The sequence below is a fragment of the Rattus rattus genome, chromosome 5 (assembly GCF_011064425.1).
Source record: "Rattus rattus isolate New Zealand chromosome 5, Rrattus_CSIRO_v1, whole genome shotgun sequence".
In the NCBI taxonomy this organism is placed as follows: Eukaryota; Metazoa; Chordata; class Mammalia; order Rodentia; family Muridae; genus Rattus; species Rattus rattus.
In genome coordinates, this window is record NC_046158.1 from 108,531,409 (window position 1) to 108,556,714 (window position 25,306).

General features: G+C 45.5%; 1 protein-coding gene across 3 annotated transcripts in view; it reads left to right on the forward strand.

The window, feature by feature from the left end:
- The first annotated feature begins 71 nt into the window (after window positions 1-71).
- Stk35 (serine/threonine kinase 35) overlaps window positions 72-25,306 on the forward strand; it is a 30,665-nt gene continuing 5,430 nt past the window's right edge. The window contains exons 1-3 of one of the 3 annotated variants that reach the window (XM_032904200.1): window positions 72-1,527; window positions 2,096-2,696; window positions 10,697-11,446. In XM_032904200.1, coding sequence (XP_032760091.1) covers window positions 1,027-1,527; window positions 2,096-2,696; window positions 10,697-11,409 — 1,815 coding nt within the window. In that variant the 5' untranslated portion in view covers window positions 72-1,026 and the 3' untranslated portion in view covers window positions 11,410-11,446. Of the gene's footprint in view, window positions 1,735-2,095; window positions 2,697-10,696; window positions 11,447-25,306 lie in introns of all 3 variants that reach the window. The other 2 variants (XM_032904201.1, XM_032904202.1) reach the window with 2 other exon arrangements.

Genomic DNA, 25,306 nt, shown 5'->3' on the forward strand with positions numbered 1-25,306 from the left:
GTATTGTAATTGAGATTGTGTGAGAAAGTACCTTTGTCTTCAGGAATACATACACACATATGGCATAAATCTAAAAGGATTTATAAGAGGATACATACATATACAACAAGTACATATATATATTTATGTAAAACAAGAGAAAATAGCAAAACAATATAATTCTAGCCAAAAAGGGGGAGACTTCTCTACTATTCTTACACTTTGTGTGTATACTTGACCTTTTACATACAAAAAAGCTATAGAAATTCCAGAAACTCTTGTTTATTGTTTTACATTATATTTAATCTATCCTGTGTGCTTTTAACACTGTTCTGTTCTAGTACTTTAGTTGTGAAAAGTCTACGAAGACGCAAAGTTGATTGTCTCCTCCAGGGGCAAAGAATCACAATTAAGGCAAAGGCTGTCAAGCCCACAACTTTTTCCCTAGACTTAAAACAGTGTGTAGCAGAAACTCAACCTTCAATATCAGCTAACAAAATACTGGGCACCTTCTAGGCATTGGAGTACAAAGCAGGGCACAAAATACTTAAAAATCCACGCCCAAGGGCCGGGGATGAAGCTTAGTAAAGTGCCTGTCTGATATGCACAAAGCCCTTGGTTTGATTCCTAGCCCTGTACAAACAAATAAGGAGTATAAACCCGGTTTGGTGGTGGCCGCCTTTAATCTCATTACTCAGGAGAGGAAGGCAAGAGTTCAAGATCATTCTTAACTACACAGCCATTGTGCTCCCTCCCACTACAATGGGCGGCCGGGGTGAAGAGTATCAAAATCCAAGCCCAAAGCAGCTTATATCAGGCACTCAATTAGCCAGCCATCATATTTCATTTGGGCCTTTGCAACCTGGGAAGTGAGGACCACCGGGTTTGGCAGAGAAGGATATTGAGGATTACGTGCGGCTGAGATCATTGGGGTCATTAGTGGGCGTGGGGATTAGCATTCTAACCCGGGTCTCAGCTGGTGAATCAATTACACCTAAGCCATTCACCCAATCAGCATCAAGTGCCGACTGCGGGCTTGTAGGTACCATGCAGGTCAAGTCCGGAAAGGCGTTAGCGGAGCGCACACGACTGGCGAAGGCCCTCAGTACAAATCGCGGGATTTTGGCGCGCTCTTTTTGTTGGCTGGGTGTTCTCGCCAGTGATTGGTTCCGGGCTGTCGCGGCTGCTGGGTCTACCTCGGCTGTAGAAAGGCGGCGCAGCTCTTCGCTGGCCTCCTGGGGGATGGGCCACCAGGAATCTCCACTGACCAAAGCAGCGGCGGGAGGTGCAGCTTACATAAAGAGGTTACGTAAAGTGCTCAGCTGGCGCGAACTCGAGGACAGCCACGGGAACCTGGAAGCCGAGGCCTCCCCCGGGAGCGCTGCTGTCATCTCAGGAGTAGCGCCGCGACCTGCTACACGTCCAACCAGGCTCCCCGCCTCGCGCCCTACTCGGCTCTGCAGACAACTCCGGCTCGGAACGGATCATCCTCCGGCGCGGGCTCCAAGGGGGAACCGGTCCGCCCGGAAGAGGAACAGCGCCGGCCAGGTAAGAGCGAGTGGAGGAGGAAGGGCCGAAGCGGGATCCCCAGTACCCCACAGCACTCCGGGAGGGTCATGGGGGCCTCGGCTTGTCGTCCTCGGAAGCCGAACCTTTAGCCAGTTTCCCTTCACCCGTTGTCCCCAGGGGCTTCGGTCGTCCCACGGGCTCGGCTAGGTTTAATTCACAGGCCTGTTTACACCGGGAGAAGTCTGGGTAGGACGCGGAGAGGGGCTGTTGGGAGGGGGCTAAGTCCCAGGAAAGTTTAAGCCGGCCTTGTCTCTCTTAAGACGGTTGTCTTGAATGGTGAAGGTCCCTACTGCTTTATTTTTTCCTACTCTTGACGGATAAATCAGTGGAGAGAGGGAACGGTTTGTGCTTCGGTTTCCGGTCCTCCCTCGGTACTTCCCGGTGGTTCCGTCTTTCCCGCTTTCCTTTCCCTTCCCCCGTTCAATTCGGGACGGTAGCTCCTTCTTAAAGGGGCCGCGACTGGCGGCGGAGGTGGGACGCCGCACGCTTTAAGTTCCTCTTCTACCCCTCTCGGCCTAGTGGTTTTAACTGATTCTTTCGCTCTTAGATCACAATCCAAGGTACCGCTCCTCCGCATCTCCGGGCTAGACGGAGGGATGAGGCAGGGGGGGCCCGGGCGGCGCCGTTGCTGCTCCCCCCGCCCCCCGCAGCCATGGAAACGGGGAAAGAGAACGGAGCCCGCAGAGGGACAAAAAGCCCGGAGCGGAAAAGGCGAAGCCCAGTGCAGCGGGTACTCTGCGAGAAGCTGAGGCCGGTGGCCCAGGCCAAGGATCCGGCTATGGCCGAGGTCCCGGGCGAGGCCTTCCTGGCCCGGCGGCGGCCGGATGGCGGCGGCGGGGATGTTCCTGCACGGCCGCGCTACAGCCTGTTGGCGGAGATCGGGCGCGGCAGCTACGGCGTGGTTTATGAGGCTGTGGCTGGGCGCAGTGGGGCCAAGGTGGCAGTCAAGAAGATCCGCTGCGACGCTCCTGAGAACGTGGAGTTGGCACTAGCTGAATTTTGGGCCCTAACAAGCCTCAAGCGGCGTCACCAGAATATCGTGCAGTTTGAGGAGTGTGTCCTACAGCGCAATGGGTTAGCCCAGCGTATGAGTCATGGCAACAAGAACTCACAGCTTTACCTGCGCCTGGTGGAGACCTCGCTCAAAGGTAGACTACAGCAGGCAGTCCCGCCCTCTCCTGGACCCCCTCATTCTCAGAACCTCTCAGCTCTAATAACTGTCTCTGGCTCACTTAGGTTCTTGCCCCGGCTTTGGCACCTTTCTTTCAATGCTGCAAAATCAGTCTGTTCCCCAAACACTAGCTGGCATTCCATAACAAGCTCACTAAGTGCTAACCTTGATCTTTTAAAGTACTCAATCATTAGGTGTGAGCCATAATTACAAGTCTAGCATTTTAAAGATGGATGAAGAGTAGTCCTGGTGGGATTCAAAGTTGTTGGTAGAACTGCAGAAGCCCCCTCATGCCTCTTTCTCTTCAGAACATAAAGGGAAAAAAAGAAGCAGACCCATCCGTGCGGTCTCCTTTTCTGATTTCTAGTTTCTTCCAACTCTATTCCCAAACCTTGTCTCCACATGTGAAGTTTCCTCTGAGAACCCAGCCCTTCACCTGAGGGCAGACAGTTATTTAGTTGGTTCTTGGCTTAGTCCCTGAGGCATGCATAGCTCACACAGAGTAATAACCCTCACAGGTGGGCCAAGAGTTGTCACATAACAAAACATGTCACATCTTTTCCTGCCACGGTACAATCTCAGTTTTTTATAACCTTTGGGGCTGTCTGAGAAGTGATTTTGCAGAAAATGGGGCTCTATGAGGCCAAACACTTGCCTTCCTGGGTGAACTGCTAGAGGAGAGAGGCAGTGGGCTAGAAGTCTGAGGCTTCCTGGGGCAGAGAAGAGGCCATGGGAAAAATGGACAATCGGAATCCTAACTATATGAAATCTGAGCACTACAATTTTGGATAATATCTGTAAAAGCAAATTATGCCTCTGTTCTATAAATGGAGGAACTAAAGAATAGAAGGAACAAATACAACTTGATTAAGGTTAATCAGCTTGAAAGGGGTGGGACTCCTGGCTTCAAATTCCTGCGTCCTTGAAGTATTTGGAATGGTCTGTGCTCACCGATCTTCCAGGTGTGATGCTGTCTTCCCCACCTGAGGTTGAGCTTAGCAGGATGCGTGGGATTTAGGACTAGATTTCCTAAACTTTTTAGAGCACCTGTCAGATTTTATTGTAAGGTCCCCGGAGAATCCTTGCAGAGTTTGGAATTCCTTTAACAATGGATTGGATAGCGTGATGGAGTTCTCTGGGGGCCTTTCCCATCTTGCTTGTCCATTCTGAAAAGGCCATCAATTCCAGGAGGATGGGGACTTGAGGATTTCCTTCCTGGGGAGCGCCTTCTTTGCCTTCAGTCTCTTCACGTTCTCAGTCCTTTCTCACACACATTTCTCAATGGCAATGAATGGGACATCTTAGTGAATGTTTCTATGGTCATGTTTCAGTACTACCTTGGACTACATGAATTTGCATTGCCAAACAATATCTTTAACCTCGCTCATTGCTGCTGCCAGCTTGAAACTTGAACTTCAGCTAACAGCCCCTATTAGTTCTTCTAGCATACAAAAACTTTGTTCATGGATAACATTTTAAAAAGAATTTTACAGTAAATAGTGGCAGGATAGCAAGTGTTTAACACCCTGGAGTTTGGGACTTAATGAGGTCCTGGCTTGTTCTGAACCGATGACAAATTGAAAACTCAGAGGGAGTGGGCCTTTACCCTACGCTGGGGTTCTCTGATGAGGTGGTGCATGCTGTCAGCAGTATTCCATAAGGTTCCACTGCCTCTTTAAGTTCAGCCGCTTTGGATCTCTTCCATCTTCATCCTAGAGGTTTGTAGCTTCTCAAACTTTGACTGTGGAACACATTTCCTGTATGGCTGGGAACAGCGGGTTGAAAGCTACAGTAATTTTTTCATCCTCCCTTTGTGAGCTTAAACTAGAGAATTTTTTTCCTTTAGGCCACATACTTCATGTCTGTTTTAATTTGGAGTCTTAATGACTGTAAGCTCACATGTCATGTGTGCTCTGCTTAGCAGATAAAATAATGCATAGCTTGCTAACATTAAAGTGGAAAACAAAGACTCCGGTTTCTCCAGGGTATGTTTTCTTGACTCTAGCATCCAAGTCTTGGTTGGTCTGGCCCTGGGTTTTTAGCATGCACTTGATGTCTAGTGATATCAAAGCTTTCCTTAAACCCAAAAGTTCTTTGCAATCATACTTTGCCCTGTCCTTTGTAATGCAGAGTGATTTACTGCGTGCCTCTGGTAGTATTGGAAGAGGAAAAAAGAAAACAAAACACTTTATGGCTACTGAAAAGTTTGAAGGCATTGATAGTGATCAGGGTCACTCCAGTGTGACAGGTTAGCTCATTAACCAGAGGACTGGAGAGAGATTTAAGAGAGAAAGGTGATCCTGAGAGGATAGTGCCCGGCCTTAAGTTATCTCCTCACCTCACCTCTCACCTCAGCTTCTAGTGAATATACAGAAAGCAGTTTTAGAGTTTACTGAAATAACTTGAAGTACAAACAAGTATCCAAAATACATTTTAAAAAAGAACGCATAACTATGTTCTTGGTCATATCCCACTCCATATTAGCTTGTGTGTGTGTGTGTGTGTGTGTCAAATTCATCTTTTCTGAGCATGGGCTAAACAAATCCTACTCAGAAGTCAGTGTGGTCCATGTCTGCCTCATAGCAGGTGTTTCCTAGGACCTGTATCATGGTGGGCAGGGTATCATGTAGCTCAGAATATTATGTAGCCAAAGATTATTTTGAACTAAGGGTTCTCTGCCTTGAGAACTGGGCTAAAGGTATGCACTATCTATCGTATTTTGTTTATGTGCTGTTGAGAATTAAACCTAGGGCTCCGTGTATGCTAGGCAGATACTTTTCCAACAGGGCTCTACCCCAGCCCTTAGCCTGTGAGTTAAGGTATCAGCAGTTGCTTTTGTCACCTTATTTTCCATCCTTAAAAACCCCTGTCCTGAGTGTACCTAAAACAAAATAGCAAGCACTCAGAAATTTGCTGCCCTAGTCTAACTCTTTCTGACAGGAAGGTTGACCTTTACGTACCCCAAACATGAATTCTGGATAACTCTCATGGGACTGGGAACTTAGAAAAGCTGGGAAACTAGCTTAGCTCGTGTGTAAGCTCTCCTGTTTACCAGAATGTTTTTGTAGTTTAGATGTGTTTGACCTGGGCTTTTGGGTGGCCCTCCTCCCTATGTGCCAGTGCTGCTGCAAGCCAGGTCGCTGCATAAGAGGCTTGCAGGCTTTCCTCCTAAGAGGGTACACCTAATGATTATCTGTAAGGTCACAGGCTGTGGCATCCTATTAAACAGGTTCTTGGTGAGAGTTTCATTAGGGGCTTAGGAAAGCAGGACAAAAGTAGCTGACACACAGGAACCTGGATCTAGAAGGGAATTAACTGCAAACTCCTGGCTACTGAACGCCCAAGGAAACCTAAGGGGCTCTGAGCATGGTAGTCATCTCCAAAGCATCTCTGAATTCTTTACTACTGTGGCTTGGGCCGTGGAATTTAGAGCCCCTCCAGGTTAGGCAGAATGGGATGATCTTTGACTCTTGAAATAAAGTGGCACTGGGGACCTTCAAAATTAAGGGGATACAGTAGAACAATGATTTAGAGTCCACAAAGTCTTTCCCAATTTTACTGAAATTTACTGGATGAAGCTAGTTGTGGTGACTCACACATGTAAGCCCATCTTTTTAAGGGTGAGGCAGGAAGATTGCTTTGAGTGCAGGGTCAAACAGGACTACACAGCAAGTCCTAAGTCAGACCATGTCTCAGAAACAAAGCTTGATGATAGTGCCAGGCTCATTCAGCCTTCATGACCACCTTTGGAAATGGATTCTATGAGTGTCTTGCAGGTCAGATATCCCAAACTTGACAATATATAATGTAAAATAGATAAGCAAGTAACCCAGCCAGGACTCAAGTACAGACCTTCTGACTTGATTGTCGTTTAACAGTCTAGGGGGTATGTTAAATGAGAGGCTTCAAGGTTTGAGTTGTGGTTTATTGTTGGTTTGTTTGGTTTGGTTTGGGTTTTTGCTTGTAAAATAAGTGTAATTATATTTTACTAGTTTTAATGCTAGTGACCGGTCATGTATCCTGATGCCACGGTTTGGTTTGTTTCCTATGCGGTATGAGCCCTTGTCACACTGCTTTCTGTTGGTGCCATCCTTCTGCATGGCAGCCAGAGAGGCTGGAGCTGCTTTCTCAGCTGTCCTTGGATGCCTCGGGCAATTGCATATTCTTTGCACTGAGTATTTTCCTTCCATGTGTAGGGATTTTAGGAACTAGCCCCAGGAGGTAGAAGCCACCCTGTCTTAATTGAGAACCTTGGTTAATTGGGGTTGCAGTGGGAAGGCTTTTTATAGTGTAAACTCTCAAGGAGACCTTAGCTTCCCTATTAGAGTATCAGTTCACCTTGAATTTGCCCTCCAGCCCTGTCCTTAGGGCACGAATCCTCCTGAGTGACTCAAATTCTCATCCTTATTTAGTTGAATCCTGATGAGTAGCTTTCACAAAGCACATTTAAGTCTATCAAAATCCCGTACCATAAAAAGGAATCTGTATTTTCTATAGTTGGATAATCCTGCACTAGGGACTTGATGAAGCTTAAATTGTTTGGTGTGTTGCAGGGGAAATAGAATATCCAAGTGTGAAATTGCTGCTAGCACCGGGAAGCAATAGAGCTCTGAGTGAAAAGTTCTGAGTCTTGCCCTCCAATTAGCTTCACCATTATAAGACAAACTGTTTGAGCTTTAGCCTTCTCACCTGAAATTGGGGTTTAATTGTCAGGATTAAGGGTGTCGTTACCAGGATTACAGTTTGGGGCAGAAACAGTTGGAGAGAATGCTTTTAATTCTTTGATTAATTATCACAGGAGATAAGTTACTAAATTCTGATGTAAACCTTCAAATCCTTGACCCTGCCCCCTCTGGCTTCCTCCCTTCACTGTCTTCCTCTGTTGCAGAACCTCCAAATGACTTCTTACCTGCTCATCCGTCTTCCGGGGCTCTCAGCTCCAGAGAGAGCTTTCTCACCCAATGTCCGAAGATGTGGCGTGCTCTTGCATAAGTTAACCCATCCTGATGTCTATCCTGATGTAGTATAGATGGAGCAAAATTCTAGATCTCATCTTTTGCCCAACATGTAACATTCTGTAACCTGTATAGTACTGGGATTATTGAAATCAATGACTTCCAAGCTGAGTGTAATTCCACGACTGAGGATAGTCTGGGCTACATATCAAGACTGTCTCAAGAACCAAAAAAATTTAGGGGTTGGAGAGAGAGTGCAGAGGTTAAGAGGGTTTCTTACTCTTCCGGAGGACCTTAGTTTGGTTCCTAACATTTGACTTACTGCTGCCTGGAGCTCCAGTTCCAGGGGATCTGATGCCCTTTCCTGGCTTCTGCAGCTGCACACAGCCCCCAGCCCCCACCCCCAGATGATTTTGGAGGACCTTGGTTCAGGTAGTGATGAGGATGTAGTGATGGTCAGATATTTTTTTTAAAAAAAGTATCCTTATGCTCTGCAAAATTTTAAGTTCTCATATTTGATGTATAAGAATTCTGGATTTTCCCAAGGTTACCCTTACCTTCTGTTTGTGCCAAAGAGCTAACAATCCATTAGAACAGAGGGTGGGGGGTGGGTCCTGCTCTGTGCTCCTCCTGGTTTCTTCACATTTTGTGTCTCCTCCCTTTGTCTTGGTCAGAAGTTGGCAGAGGCCCGGGCAGGTAGTTGTCTTGAAGGAAGGACTGGAATCCTAATATTTCTTCTGTGTCTGGGTGGACAGCCAGGACTCACAGGCTTCCCCTGAGTGAAGCCCAGACCCTTGCCTGCTTAGAGAAGTGATTCTGCAGGGTTCCATCTGTTTGCTCAGTGAGGTTGCATGGGCTCTGAGCCTGCTGCTTCTGTTGGTCTCTCTGTCCTAGGGCTCCTCTAGCATCTGTAGGTTCCTTCTATAGACTAGCTGAGAGTGCTTTTTCCCAGCTTTCCTTTCCCTGCATTCTTACCCCCCGAGATCTGTGTGATAGTTCCTTTAGCCAACTTGTTTTCTTTTAGTCCTCTTAGTTACCATAGTTACCAGTTTTGTGTATAAAATAATAATTTCCCTATTCATATCTCAGATTAGAAGTTTCATTGCTCTGTGATGTGGTCTCTGTAGAAGGAATTTGATGGCATTCCTCCTCCCTGGCTGTATGTCATGGAACTTTTCCTGCTGTCCCTTTTCTGTTTCTAGGTGGGGCCTCAGGTTGTGGCTTCATTTTCAGTTTTTTGTTTTTTTCTTTTTAAGGTAGACTTAGCCTGCTTGCTGGCAACCAAAAAGAGGATTATAGAGCAGGGAGTGGGGGTTGAGGGAACAGTTCAACACTGATTTTAAAAAGAAGCCATATGTCCTGAATTGGTTCTGTTTGTATTACTTTGTGAGTAATATAAACAAATAAATTGTACAATTACAGGGGAAGTTAGGTCTGACAGATTGTGGTTAAAACAAAATGTTTTTGTCATGTCTCTTCCTACCTCTGGCTTTGGTAGATTTTGTTTGTACTTTAGTGATTTAAGGGCCACTGGGGAAGCAGTGGCTTATTGTATCACTGTAGTATATAGTATTGTAGTAAATGGCTAGAGCCTCCTTTTAGAGGCTGAGGAAGTGTTAGCCTTGTCTTTTGGGACATAGCATACTCTGAGCCAAGGGACCTATTTTCAAGTCTTGATTCACTTAACAATTAGCCAGTCAATGTATAGTCTGATTCACTTAACAATTAGCCAGTCAATGTATAGTCTGATTCACTTAACAATTGCCAGTCAATGTATAGTCTTGATTCACTTAACAATTGCCAGTCAATGTATAGTCTGTCTTCCTTTTCTTCCTTCTATTTTGTTTTGTTTTTGAGATAAGGTGTCAACTATGTAGCCCTGGCTGTCCTAGAACTTACTATGCGGGCCTCAAACTTCTAGAGAGCTGCCTGCCTTTGCCTCCCAAGTGCCAGAATTAAAGGCGCATGCCTGCACACACAGTATCAGCCTTTGTATTGTCAAATAAGACATCTGCCTACTTGGACTTAGCTTATAGAGGGCATTTGTCATCCAGTAACTCATAAGGACTCTGTTCCAGAGTTGCATTATGAAGCATGTAGGGATTGATTCGACGTGGAAGTGCCAGTCACCAGCTTTCCAGCTTTCTGTGTAACCCAATTCTGCCTTACGCATCTACTCACTGTTCCATCAGGTTAAGTTTTCCTAACCGTACCCTCATTCCTCATTTCCTTATACCTTCCTGGTCCACTTGTCTGTGTTCCATTATCCTTTTTCATCTTAGCCTAGAGTTCTTACGTGTGTGTGTGTGTGTGTGTGTGTGTGTGTGTGTGTGTGTGTGTGTGTGTGTGTGTATCTTCTATAGAAGTCGATCTTATGGCCAACATTCCATTCGGGCTAATAACTGGCATAAGTCCCTGTGAAACCAAGGTTCATAGAGCCAGGGGGCATGGTACAGTCCTAGCTTGGACTAGGCATATATGTGGTAAACTAGCAGAAGATAAGGAAGGAGGGGAGTGTACTTCTGAAATAAAATTGTAGAAAATGTCACTGTGTTTGTGTTACTAAAGGCTTACGTGCATCAGGAAGAAGAGAGCTAGAACATATGCCTTGAATGGACTAGGAATTACAGAAGCTAGGGTGCTATCCAAATGGTAATAGCGGAAACAGCATGCACTCTACAAAGCTCCTGTTGTTCGATTTTTATTCTCATCTTTCCAGCAGCCTTACAAAGAATGGATAGAATCATATAGCAGTTCAAAAAATGTAAATACACAAAATGGCCTCAAGTCAACTAGATGGCAGCAGGTGCAGAGTCTTGATTTCAAAGCCCGGGTGCTTGACACCCAGCCTTGGTGCCTCTGCCATACGACTTGTTCTGTAAGGTAGAAGAGGACTGCGGGCATGGAATTTCCTTGGTGCCAGTTGTGTAGACCCTCTTGGCACAGTTACTTGTCACCGTCTTCTCTCTTTAATATAGTAATCTGAATGTCCACTCAAGCTCTTTCCTGTCCTTTGGTTTAGGAGAAAGGATCCTGGGCTATGCTGAGGAGCCCTGCTATCTCTGGTTTGTCATGGAGTACTGTGAAGGTGGAGACCTCAATCAGTATGTCCTGTCCCGGAGACCTGACCCAGCCACCAACAAAAGTTTCATGCTACAGCTTACAAGCGCCATTGCCTTCCTGCACAAAAACCACATCGTGCACAGGGACCTAAAGCCAGACAACATCCTGATCACAGAGCGGTCTGGCACCCCCATCCTCAAGGTGGCAGACTTTGGACTGAGCAAGGTCTGTGCAGGACTGGCACCTCGAGGCAAAGAGGGCAATCAAGATAACAAAGATGTGAATGTGAATAAGTACTGGCTGTCCTCAGCATGTGGCTCAGACTTCTACATGGCTCCCGAAGTCTGGGAGGGACACTACACAGCCAAGGCGGACATCTTTGCTCTGGGCATTATCATCTGGGCAATGATAGAAAGAATTACTTTTATTGACTCTGAAACCAAGAAGGAGCTCCTGGGGACCTACATTAAACAAGGGACTGAGATCGTCCCTGTTGGTGAGGCGCTGCTAGAAAACCCAAAGATGGAGTTGCATATCCCCCAGAAACGTAGGACTTCCATGTCTGAGGGGGTCAAGCAGCTCTTGAAAGACATGTTAGCTGCTAACCCACAGGACCGACCTGATGCTTTTGAACTTGAAACCCGAATGGACCAGGTCACATGTGCTGCTTAAACTCCAGGGCTGAACGTCTTGGGTGTTGTTAAACTAGGTGAGTGCTTTTTTGTTGTTATACTTAACACACTCCCTGTGCTGGACTCTGGAGTTGTAGAGAAAATTCAGGGCCAAGAAGTAAGTCTTGTTGACATAGGTTGGCCCTCAAGTCTTGGCAAGTAGAGATAGGTCAGATTATTTGAGTAAAAAGTAAGGAACATAGAAAAGTCTTTTAAGAGGAAATTATACTAGGCTGAATCTTTCAAGCTCTTTAGAAACATCTTTTCTTATTATCAAATAATAAAATTTATTTCCCTATGAAATGGTGCTAAAAGGAATACAGTTTTTAGAGAAGGCACTTTGTCTCAATGGTGTTCTTGCACCCAGATCTGTCCATAGGGGACCTGGTACTGGAGGGAGGAGGTTGGGAAGTGGAGAGAACAGACCAGTCTGTCTTCGTGTGGAATAACATAGAAATGGAAGAGGATCCGCTAGGATAAAGAACAGAGAGTGTCTGGAGATGTTTGACTCTCCAAAGTCTGAGGTGTGGTGGACAGGGCAGGACATTAGAAATTGACCACCATATATGCTAGGTATTTTCACACACGTAAGTGTTCTAAGTCATATCCCATTAAATTAAGGTCAAGTATATCTTATCGAATCTACCAACCCCCCTTTCCCTGGATCATCCAGATGACAGGGTAGAAGAAATAAGCTGCACATAGGTTTTGCTGGTGTCTTGCTAGGGGTAGTGCTGGTTTCATGGTCATAGGAATGGACCGTCTGGCACAGAACCTGGCTTCTCTCTCCCTTTGAGCCTCTGCAAAAGATGACTTGCGCTTGGCGAGCAGCACGCTTCTGCCTTGTTCTCAGTAGACTTGGTTGGTCAGTGCTCTGACTGTATTCTAACTATAGCTTTACAGTTCCATCCTGGCCTTTGCATTTCTGTAAGACCTCTTGGGATTCAAGTTTCCCTTGTGTAAGAGGTTGTCATTGAGAAAAGGACAACCTTTTCTAGGTTAGGATTATTGGAATGTCTCAAGTGAGATCCAGACCCCTACTTGGTTCAGCACATGAGACATGTACTCCTTTACAGGACAAAGTTGCAGCTAAAGAAAACAAGAAGTCGGGTGGATTAGTTAGGTGTTGTAAGCCAGTCCCCAGAAGCTGGAATTACAGGTTGTGAGCCACCTGATTTAGGTGTTACAACCCAAACTCAGGTCCTCCCAGAAGAACAGCAAGCCACTTACTAACTACTGAGCTCTCTCCAACCCCAAGAAACATTATTTTAATGTTCTCCAAATGAATGAATGGATTAGTAACAATATACCAGTTATTGTCATAAGTAATTATATTTTATGAAAATAACTTTCTAAAAGTTAAGGATGACTAGCATTGTTTTTACAAATCTGTTTAATTGCCTTAATAGTCTCACTGGGTTCTGCATTACAATATGGTAGACAACTCATGTAACTTCTGGAAAACTCCACTGGGAGAAGGAAAGTGACAAAGGCAGGCAGTGTCTTGTTATGAAAAGCGTAGCTTCATAAACTCCCAGGCTAGACAGCAGGTAGAGAAGCTGTGATGCAGATGCCTCTTTCTGATTAGTTGCTCTGTGAAGAGCATCTGAGAAGTGTGTGCTAGTTAGAATCCCCCCATACACACACACACACAAAGGATTTATTTGAGGACTGTCCCAAATTAAGGGATAGCACTTGAAAACCCTGGTTGCTAGGTAACTTTCTGTTAGACTTGTCATTGCTGGGGGGTCCCAGCATACCTGGTCCCAGTACCAACATAAAAACCCAATCAATTAGCAGTTAGGTGTGCGCCTAAAGAGCAGTTGTTTTTGCAACAGTGAAGAGGGGAGAAACCGCCCTTTGGGCTGGAAAGGTAGGATTCCTCCTATGCAGAGATAATTGGCTACAGTGTAGGGCCTGAGTCTCATTTCTGTGGTTTATTGGCTACGTGATGATCAGGCTGGTTATTTCCGCACTCTGGGCGTTGGCTTTAAACTCACAGAATGGATTTAACCATGTATATTTTATAGTGGTTGTATGTGCCCCAAATGTGTGAGGGGAGCAGTAGCTTTAGGTGTACGTCTGCTGGCTGGGAGCAAGCTGATGCACAGTAGCCTGACACTGGCTGGCTGGCCTTTGAGAACAGCTGACTTGTCCAGTTGATTGCTCTAGAAAGGGATACCTGCATCTAACAATTGCTCAATACAGCCTATCTTTCTCCCTTACTTGTCACTTTTAGAAGAGAGCCATTTCTAATGAAGCCTATCAGACACAAGCCTTACCCCAAGCAGGAAGCCCATCAAACTGATGGTCCTGTGCCATAGCCCACACTTTACCAGGAGGGTACTGTGATAAGAGTGAGGGCCTCTGAGCTAATGACCAAGCCTGCTGTCCAGTACACACATTTCCATTACTGGGACCTTTTGAAGTCAAGCTCTTGGGTGGTATATTTGGAATGGGCAACTAAAGTCTGCTGAAGGAAAGCAGATGTCAGTGTGACTTGAAATGTCTAGAGAGGTGGGGTCATAGAAAATAGTCTTTGCTCCATACGAAGTTTTTAATAGTTTGTATCAAAGAAGTAGGCCTGGTTTTTGTTATTGATGAAGATCATTGAGCTAATGTGTATAGTTTAGATCTTAAATCTTAAATCTCCATAATTGAATTCAGTGAATAATTTAGTGTGGACCACCCTGACTTTGGCTGTCTAGCTCAAAGCATTCTGGAGTGCAGGCAGAGGCTAGAGAACTTGGTAGGTTTCCCATAGGAGATAGTTTCTTCAATGAGATTTAGTGTCCCGGTCCAAGCAATCTCTCAAGGAAAACTGGTGGCTAAAGGGCCAAGGCCTTTGGTGTCTGTCCCAGAAGTTGATTTTAGGTAACATTGAATTTGCCACAATGCACACCCCCCTTCGGGTTTGTGGGGTTAAAGGAGGAACTTGACACTCTGTGGCCTGAAGTAGATTGTTGCACACAGAAGATGTAAGAATGAGACTTTTATTTAAGTAGAATGATCACTTGGCTACAGGGGATCCATTGACTAGTGTCTTAGGGTTTCCATTGCTGTGAAAACACCATGACCAAGGCAACTCTTAGAAAGGCAAACATTGAATTTAGGCTGGCTTACAGATTTAGATGTCTAGTCCAGTATTATAGCAGGAAGCATGGCAACATGCAGGCAACAGGGTGCTGGAGAAGAAACAGTTCTACATCTTCATTCAAAGGAAGCTAAGAGCAGACTGTTTTCCAGTCATTTAGAGTTTCAAAGCCCACTTCTCACAGTGACATTCTTCTCCAACAAGGCCACATAAGTACCACTCTCTTTAGCCAAGCTTTCAAACACATGGGTCTATGGGGGCCAAACCTATTCAAACCACTACAGTTAGCAGGGGTTTTGTTTTTGTTTTAGGCAGACTTGTGAGTCTTTTCTGTCTTAATCTCTTTTGGGCCCTTTACTATACAGGGATTAGATTGGGTCAGGGCTGTGTGTCTCAGACACACAGGGTGTTGACAGAGCTATAACAAGAGATAACTTTGGGGGAAGATGCCTTTTTTGGTTCTTTGTCTTTGACTGTGATGACTTTGGTACCAGTGCACACCTATGTCCCTTGAGGCCTTGTCTTTCTAGGTGTTTTGGAGTTGTCTTCCACAGATGAGGAAGGCTGATAGCAAGTCCAGGCAGCTTCCTGGTGGATCCCTTACCACCTCTTGATGGCTCCTGCTCTCAGACAGGAGGAAGCTGAGCTGTTAGTTCTGTAATGGGTTGTGTACCCACCCGGGGTCCTCTGTTATGCTAGTATCGGGAAGGAACAAGCTTGCCCTGGGGCTGTTGGTAGCAAGGCTCAGATGCTGCTAATAGGGCTTTCTCTAGCATCCTTGACTTCACCCAGCAGAAAATTCATCCCTTGGGCGAATCTGAGGGACTGATGATAGTCATCTGCCAGCAAAGCTGTCTGAATGTTTGTTTTTTCCCCAACTTGAATCTCTTAGGACCTTGGGACATGAAGATATTCCCACTGACCTAAGTAATAACATGCTATCAAAGAAGCCTGCTTGAAGGGCCTGTGAGTGGAGCCAATGGCCCTATCTCTTTATTCTCTATCCCTAAATGAACTTATTTTACATCATCTATCTAGTTAAGTTATTTGTCCTCCTTCTGTACATGAGAGAGCAGTGTTCACTGAGAGTCAGAATTTGATACAAGTATATGTGGTTGGAGGTTCTAGCCTTCTATTCTGTCTTCTGCAGTCTCTTGAAAACCACACTTTTCTGGGTTCATGCTTTAAGCAGGTAATGAGTTCTTTCCCAGAAAAAAACTACACTGATTGCCCTCCATGCATAGTTCCTGTAGGTTCCTCTACAGCCACGGCTGCTCTTGGCTATGTTTACCACAGCAGGACCACCAGCCCAGCCATTGCTTTAGGTAACATTAAGCTGGGTATAACAGATTCCTTTTGAATTACTGTGACCCTGTCCTAGACATTGGCAGGGAAGGCAGTCTAGGATAGAGACACCCATATAACCAAGGAGGGTTTTCATCCAAGTAGTGGTGCAGCACTAGCTTGCACTGCCACAGCATCCTGTCTGAAACCTATTTCCAAGAATTAGCCAGAAATTTCAGGTAGACAAGGACCCAAAACAAAACAGCAGGGTTGCTATGATTCTCAGGGACAGATCTCTCAATTTTCTCAAATCCTGACTAAAGCTGGGATGTCCTCAAGAGTGTCTGCTCTGATGGGTGTGGCTGCCTGCAACCCTGTGTTGAAAAATTCTGGGGCCAAGGCAAGCAGGCAGTGGAGCCCATTGGCGACATTGGTCGTTTAGATTTCCTGCTGTCTCCTGAGAGCTTGCAGTAGTTACAGGTGATGGCTCAGTGGATGGCAGGCAGGTCTTTGTGGAGGAGTGTTTAGGACTGGTTCATAAGAATATCTTACCAAAGTTGGGATGTGAGGAGACCCCTTGGGTATGTACTGAGGAGGCTTGGTTCAACAGACTACTCAGGCCTACTCCTGTTGAGAAGGGAAGGGTGATGTTCCCAAGTGCTGATCCAGGACTGGGAAGAGTACCTAAGATTTTGTTGGGAAGAACAGACAAGTCAGCCCCTCTTCATTTCAACTAATACCTCATACTATTCCAAAAGCAGAAGAAATAGAGGTTTCTTTCAGCATTTCTAGGGCTCAGAGGCATAGCAGGTCTTAAAAATGCCAACCAAGTTTAAAATAAATCAGTACTATAAAACACTGCAGTGAATTTCCCAACCTTAAAGGAATTTCACTTTTAGTAAGAGCTACCTTGGGAAAGCTGTAACTCAGCCTGTAACATAAACAGGTCAGAAAGAACTCTGTATTTTGTTTCTTTGTTAAAGAAAATGATGCCCAGGGACGTGGGGGAGACTATTAGAGTTACTCTGGCTCCCCATAAGGCATAGTAAGGAAGATAGAAATGCTTGTTTTCTAGCTATAAAACTAATCTTGATTTGAAGCTGGGGGAAGGAGTCTTATGAATGATGATTAGATTTTAGTTTTCTGAACTCACAGGCATGGTCCTAGAGCAGTGATGGCAGAAACACTGGCTATATCATTTGGATTTTAATATTTATTATTTTGTCCAGGGAGTAAAATTACCAAGATGATGTGAGGCAGCAGGTTGATTCTGCAGGTTCCTACGTCCGTCCTCTAGGGAAAGGCCCCCTTAGCTTTTCCTTTTCTATTTCTATTGGACATGCTGAAGACCTCTCCCTTCTAGAAAGCTTCAGTCTAGGACAAATTTTAGGCATGGAGTAGGAGGGTGCTGCTGTGAGATCTTGGCAGCACTCTACACCACTGCCAGCAGGACCCAGCCCCTTGTACCAGACATAAAGAAAACTGGAAGTCACAAATAAAGACTCATTTGTTGTTAGTAACCAGATTGCCTGTTTGGATCTGGTGAATGTTTGGAAGAAACTCTTGGTTTGCATGGTGCAGCAGAAATGGGTGTGAAAAATGCCACACCCCAGACAAACAACAGGGTGACTTTTCACCTTTATAAAACTTGTTCTGGGGTTTAAGCCAAGTACTGAAGTGAAGTGCAGCTGTCACCACTGACACAGTCCAGAGGTCCCTTGACCATCTCAGGGTCCAGCTTCATTCTAGTGCCGTATAAAAAGCCTTTGGAGAGCATGCAGCTCCATCCCACTGATACAGAATTCCACTTGCCCACCTGCTCGAAGAGCTGGGGTTGATTGTGTGGGCAGACCAAATGACAGGCCTCTGTAGTCCCAGTCCTTGGCCTCCCGGATAAACGGAACAGTGTTAGAAGGTGATTCCAATTTAGCATTGTCAAAACCTTAAGACAGCCATAAGCAAGGACTGGAATCCATCAGAGAGAACTTCAAGCCATTGACACAGTCTTCTCCTGTCAGCTGCCTTTAAAACTGAGTACAGTTACCAGAAGCTCAGAAATGAATGCTCCGTAGCCTTAGCTTGACCTCTCCCTGGAGGAGAAGAGACTTCTGTCCTTCAGTATCCTCTCACACCTTGCTTTGAATGACACATGGTACAAAGGAGAGGCACATGTTGGTAATGGAACCCAGGAACCCGTGGGTCCTCTCTGTCTTTGTACATAGTGGACATGTGTGTGTCCAAGCCCTGCATTCACTTGTTTACTTTTGCAGAGGAGCCAACCTAGAACAAGCCGGCTTCTTTATCACTGGGAACGCAAGTGGGATGTGAAAGGGAAGCCCTGCTTCCTCCACTTGCTGACTTTGCCAGACTCCCCGCATTCATTCCCACTGTATAGCCTGTTAAATCCTATTTGTGTCCTTGGTGTGGCTGCTTTCCTCCCTGTTTTCACTTCCATTCCAGAGAGGAAGCGAGTGATTTGGCCATGTGGGTGACATTTGCTAGCTCAAGTGCTAGAGCTGTAGCCCAGGTTTGCCTCCATTGAGCTCCAAAGAGAGGCCATGTAGGCAACTCTAGGGGGATGCTACGCTGTCTTAAAGGCCACTAGAAGCTCAGAGAAGAAAAGTGCTGTCTTTTGAAATAGATGACAGGACATTTGTCTAGATAGACTTGGAGAAAGGCCAGCAGCCAGCATCCTGAGCAGAACTCAGAGTGAGCACTGACAGAGCACCAGAATATATGTGCAAAGAGCTTAGGCCTGGGTTGGCTCATACAAAGGTCAGATATCTGAGCTGCCAGGGGCTTTGATGTCAGCCTAAAGAGGAGGAGAGAGGGTGAAATGCTAGCATTTTAGGAGGGTGGGTCAGACCTTCTGGGAAGGAGCTACAGTAGCACAGCTGGCAGGATACCTATGGAGGGCATGAAACTAACTACACAGTCCCTTTCTATGTGGAGGAGGAAAGACAACCAGACAGGATCATGGAAGCCCTCTATTTTCACAGTAGTGGCATTTAGAGATTTGTGGAATCTTCATAGTGGCATTTAGAGGTTTGTGGAATCTTTATTTAAACCAAAGCCTCAATGGCTTTGGGTATTTCATCTCTCTGGGTTGTTTACCTGTGTGAAATGTGGGATGGTGTTCACACCATTGTCTGCATTGCAATTCAGCAAGCAGAGAATTCAGATGTGCCATGCCTCCTTTTACCTCACCATGGTATTTTGTTTTTGGGAAACCTTTCTAGGCTAACCATGAATTTGACTTTATCTCTCCCTCATGATGTATGCTGCCCTTCTTTCCCTTAAGAAAGCCACAGACTCCTTAGCAAGAGCCCCTGGAGTTTCCCTCCGCATGCTGGGCTTTAAGCTGTAAGCAGAGGGTTCTTTGCCCGGACCATTTTGGCCTTGAGCCTTTCCTTTTATAACCACAGATTGTCTGTCACCACATGGAAGAGTGACCTCTCCTTTAGGAACGAGGACTTAGATGGCTTCCTCCTGGTGGGAAAGTGTCCTTTGGGGAAATCCCAGGATCCCTGACTTTTCCCTGGAGCCCTTTCTCTGCTAATCATAGCATCTGCAGTTGAACCTGGTTCTGTGGGGACCAACTGAGGCAGTGAGCAGCATTGTCCAGTCCCACACTTACAAGCTTAGGGAAGGTGTTTGTTATGGTGTGCACTTAACTCACTGCCAGTGTTAGCAGAGCTATTTCTAGGAACAAAAATGTTCTCTTTTAATTTAGGACCCATTAACAGCTAAAATGCTAAACAAAACACCAGCCCCACCCCCAAGACCTATTGTCTTCCTTCCAGGCCAGAGGAGAGGTCTCAGTGGTTCTAAGCTCTCATAGTCAGGATGACTCAGCTGGCAGCTCTGCCTACTGTTGGTTACCATGGAGCCTTCTAAGTCTAGAATCTTCCATCCTGGCTAGTAATTCTTTTTGTGCATTTGGTGAACTTTTTAATACTAGCAATTTTGGCAGCACACTCTAAGGAATCAGATGGTTTAAAATAGTATGTCAGTAATGAAGTGTGATTACTGACACATTAGGACGAAGTAAGTCTAAATGTATGAAAGCTCCTCCTTGTGCTGCTGCTGTAGACTCACTCACTGCCCTGTGGAGTTTTCTGACACAGTTGAGGGAAAGCTGGTGTGTTTTTAGCCGTGTGCTACTCATGTCCTTTCTCTCTTTCCTGACTCTTCCTGCTCTGGTGTCCATTGGCCTGGCAGTTGTGCTTTCTTTAACAATGTGTTTCTGAGAGAGTAAGCTATCTGTGGATCCAGCTTTGGATGATGGGACATGGCGCCCTGTCTCTCAGTGGTGCTGTGCCCTTGAGAAAGGGTTGTGGGTTCTGCTTGAAGATGTCGGAGACAAGGAAAGGCTCTGGTATGTTGAATTGAAGGTGGCCTCACCATTTCTCAGTGACCAGATTCTCTGACCTTGCAAAGCCATGGCCAATTCTCTTGGTCAAGTGCTACCTCCGGTTAGTTTTTGCCTGCATAAATCAGGCTTTATTGATTATTTGATTATTCATTGTGCCATGGGTGCTTCTCAGAATCTGAGTAGGGAAATAGTCTACAGGAAAACTGCATGTGACACATATACTGTGAGGGCTTACGGCCTTTCAGGGATTCTAGAACTCATGCTACATTCCTGAGATTAGAAGAGTCTTGGACTAAAAATCCTTCAGTCTTGTCAAGTTCTTCATGGAGCACTTGTGGGTAAAAGGGGTGGCACTAGAAGCCAGGCCTCTCATCCACTCTTACCATCATGTAGAGATGTAGGTCTTTCCTGTTGCTTCTGCATAGGCCACCGCCTGGGAATCTGTGTCCAAGACTTAGTGTGCCACAAGTGCTACTACAGCCCAGGTGGTACTCTACCTTTCCAAGAAGCTGTCAGGCCAGATGACTCGGAACAAAGTAGGTATGTGGGATGTAGAAGCTGGGAGCATGGGCTCCCTGGCCAAGAAGGAGATTCCTGGGCACTGCTTGTTTCCTTTGATAGCTGGCATCTGTCCACAGCCGGCCCTTCTGACACTGACTTGTGAGTGTGGAGTCTCAGTTGTTCTTCTGCCACCAGAGCTCCACTATACCTCCTGAGCTGCTTGCCAGCCAAGGAGGGTAAAGCCATCTAAAACTTAATTCCTGTTTATTCATTTGCTATTTTACAGATAGATAGTTGCCAGATTCTAATTCTGCTCTTGACATGAATCCTGTCCTTTATACCTGACTTATGCCCAAGGGACATAGTCTGCAGCCAGCCCCCTCAGCATAGCCAGGTTTGGGTTTCAGGAGCTTTCCACATGAATATCATGTGGAATTCGCTTTTCCTTTGAGGGAGGTTCTCATGCTGAGAAGCTGGGACGAGAAGGGAGACAGGAGCCTCTCTCTAAGCAGTAGAGTGGCTCAATCAATGTCAGTCAGAAGAGTCCACGCTCTCCATTTGCTGGGATGGTGTGAGAGCCGAGGGATGGATAGCTTGGTGCCAGAAGAGCGCAGGCTTCGTGGGAGCTCTGCCCCTTGCTCTATGTCAGGGGGAAGAGAAGTAGCCCAATCTTTATAGGTGTGAATGAACTTCCTCAATATGCTGGCTGCTCAGAAGCTTGGGCTGAGTGTGTCAGTCAGTACTTGCCATGGAGGTAGAAACTTAGTCAAAGGCAGAAGTTTTTTTTTTTTTTTTTAAGATTTATTTATTTCATGTATGTGAGTACACAGTCACTGTCTTCAGAAACACCAGAGGAGGGCATCGGATCACATTGCAGATAGTTGTGAGCAACCATGTAGTTGCTGGGAATTGAACCCAGGACTGAACTCAGTCAGTGCTCTTAACCGCTGAGCTGTCTCTCTAGCCCAGCGAAAGTTTTTATAACCGTATTTTTCACTTAAAATGCTGTCCTTTTAAATATCTCGGAGAAATTTTAAAATTAGTTTTATATTGCCATATATACTAATTTGACAGTTTCTATCAGTTATTCAGTATATGAGTTCATTGTAGTGGTAGCGTCCAACACCGTGATAATCTTTTTTTTTTTTTTTTTTTTTTTTTTTCGGAGCTGGGAACCAAACCCAGGGCTAGGCAAGCGCTCTACCACTGAGCTAAATCCCCGACCCACCACGTGATAATCTAATAACCCTAAGAGAATCAGCAGACCACAGTGTAGACTGTGGAGGCTGATTGTTGGGCCTGCCTGCTCACCACAGAGTGCTTGCAAAGACTGTTCTTTGGACATGCTTTCTGAGAGAAGGAACAGAAAGCAATATGGAAGGCTAAGGTGACAGCTAGATGGGAAGGAAGCAGAACTGTGGGAGCTAAATCCTCAAGCAGAAAGGAGGTTCTCGGCTGGAGAGACGGCTCATCCATCTGCCAAGAGCACTGGCTGCTCTTCCTGAGGTCCTGAGTTCAATTCCCAGCAACTACATGGTGGCTCACAACCATCTGTAATGGGATCTGATGCCCTCTTCATGCAGGTGTATGTATATGCAGCAGAACACTCATACATTAAATAAATAAATTGAAAAAAAAAGGAAGGAAGGAAGGAAGGAAGCTCTCACCTGAAGAGACGGCTGACTAGACACTAAGTTACAGATTTTGCTTGAAGCTGGACGTGGTCGTGTATGTCTGTAATCCTAATACCTAAGGGGCTGAGGCAGGATAATTGTCTCTGGGACCATTGTGGTAGAGATTTCTATCCTCTGAATGGAGTGTACCGGCATTCATTCTCTGCCTCCTAAGGAAGATGCAGGCCAGACCCTGAATTAAGCCTCGACTCCCAAGTTAGTCGTGATGACTCTGCTGTAACCCCAGCACTCAAGGAGACTAAAGTCAGAGGATTGCCTTGACTTTAAGAATCTTAGTTCTAAGCCAGTCTGGGCTAAAGAATAAAATCCTGTTTCAATAAAACAAAAAAAGTTTAAGCTTTAAGTAGTTTGTTTGGTCTGATACCCAAAGTGACCATGAATACATGACAGTGAGGTAATTTGAATGTCATTCTGTGAGCCGAGTAGTGAGTAGGTGAAGAGGATGGGCTGACAGTTGACTGGACTCTGTCTTACTCCTCACAGCAGACCTCAGTGTACATTGCACTGTTTGCTTTCCAAAAAAAGGAGAGGGTGGGAGGTGCGCATCAATCAGGGTCATAAATAACAGGTAGTAGTCTGACTCCAAACCCTTAGATGTCTCCTGTAAAACCTGTGCCTTTCCTTCATAGAGTTTGGGAATAAGAAAGTTGTGTTCCACCTGCCATGTTTCTAAACACATCTCCTAAGATAATACAGTTTATTAATAAACTAGGGTCCAGTACAGGGATCCAGCTTTTCAAACTGTTCCTGCTAATTATGAACAGTTATTTAAAGAAGTAACACTTAGACATACAGGAGGAGAGGCTGTAATGGGGAGGACAGGAAGTCGACAACACTGTCCTGTCTCTAGACATATCTTTCCACCCCTTGTTACCTGCTCTTCTGGTTTCTGTACTCTGAGATGCTGATGGCTTGGTGGGAAGGGTTAGTTTCCCTCAACTTACTGAGTAAAACAAACTACTGCTCGCTGGCAGAAGAGGTCCTGGTGGCTAACACACCTTTCTACCTTGAACACTGGGCGTATGGCAAGCGCCTAATCCACAATCTTTGCTGAGCTTTCTATATAAAAATGTAAGGGTCACATGTGTTCTAAGCAATAAATAACACTTGGCCCTTGTGTCTGAAAGAATGAAGTTGACACCACAGAGTTATGTGATGAAAGTAGAGGTTTTAGAGACTGGCTGCTGCTTAGTGATGATGTAACCCCTCTCCCAGCTTCAAGTCTCTCCCTTTAAGGCCAGGGTGACGCTGCCTCCTACCTCAGAGTTGCTGGAGGTTGCAAATTTAAATTGAACAGCTTTGTAGGAGGGTTGAAAATCACCTCACTGGGTTAAGTGCCCAATAAGATGTGTTCTAGAGAAATTGGGTGGTCCTGAGGGAACCTTAGTCCAAGATCTGAAGTAACAAAGGTAAGGATTTATAGAAAACCTGATAGATTACCTTCTATCCCAACGCTGTATCTAATGTATGCTGTTAGGACCAGTGGCTTCACCAGGTTTGAAGCACACAGTAAAAGTTCTAGTGGGAAAGTTGGAGAGGTTCTTGTTAAGATAGAAGTACTATTCTCGCTTTTGTGATGGGACCCGATTGCTCCCTCTCTCTGTACCTTTCTTTGGGAAAAGTGGTCAAGCTCATCTTGACACGAGTGGTGGAATGTAGTTACAAACTGAAGTCCACTACAGATGGTTACCATTTGTCATTATGCTTAGCAGATGTAGCTTTAACTTTCAGGAGGGGCTGTGGCCAGGAGTCTCACTGACAGCAACAAGGAAATTCCTGGTTGATGCTAGGAACCACATCACGATATATACCCTGGTCACCAAGGGAGCCAAGGCTGGCGTCTGGTAGGATGAAAGGAGTTAAGCCAGGGCCCACATGGGTGGGCCCTGCATTGTTTATCAGCTAACAAGTATTCAGGGCTGGTTGCTTTGACTCCTACCCAGATGGCCTTTACTGTTGTGTTGAGGTGGTAAAAGGTGCCTCCCATCTTTTGTAAGCATGCTGTGTTGTGTGCTTTGGGGAAGGTGTACCTGTCTGTCTTCTGTCTCATCTACTGATCTACTGAAAACATAGAGCAACAGGCAAAAGCTCCATAAGCTGGGATAGCTGCCAAGTCATCAGGGAGTAGATGAGGTTTTCCCCATGAAAGCTGGGGGAAAATCCCCAACTGAATTTTTGGGGGACTTTTTATTTCCTAGTGCTAGTAGGGGAGCAGATGCAGTCAGTGAAAGAGTGGGCCTCAGAGTTTTCTTTCTAGAGTGTATGTTCTTTAGGTATAGACTTCGGGTCCAGTACTAATTTTGTTTTTTTTTTTAATTGGATGTATTTTTTTGTGTATTCTGTTTTCCCTTCTCTGATTCTCCCAGGTTCTTCCCACCTCCTCACCCACCAAACTATTCTTGCTTTCTTTTTCTCCTTGGAGAGCAAACAGGCAAATTAAAACAAAAACTCAATAATTAATTAAACAAAACAAAACCCAAAACAGGAGAAACACATACATATGGAGAGAGACACACAAAATCCATAAAAACACAAAATTAGAAGCCATAATATGCAAAGACCAGTAAGGTTTTAAAAAAAACACCACCCTCCAGTACCATGGGGTTTGTTTTCTACTGACCATCAACTGCTGGGCGTGGGGCCGGGTGCCCTGGAGAATCGTTGGAGACTCTGTTGGAGAAAACTTATCAATCAGAGATAGCTTCTTGGATATTGATGACTCTCTGTCTGGCTTTCCCTCTCAGTGCTGGGACCCTGTCCAGCTTGGACCTGTCACAGTAACACAGTCCTGTTGTGCCTAGGAGGCCTTGTTACCTTGGTGTCCTCCCATCTCCTGACAGCTCTCATTCTTTAAATTGTCCAGATTTGAGTCTCTTTATTGGTTCCCACCTACTTCAGGAGGAAGCTTCCTGATGAGACTGAGCAAATGCTGCTCTGTGGGCACAGTTGT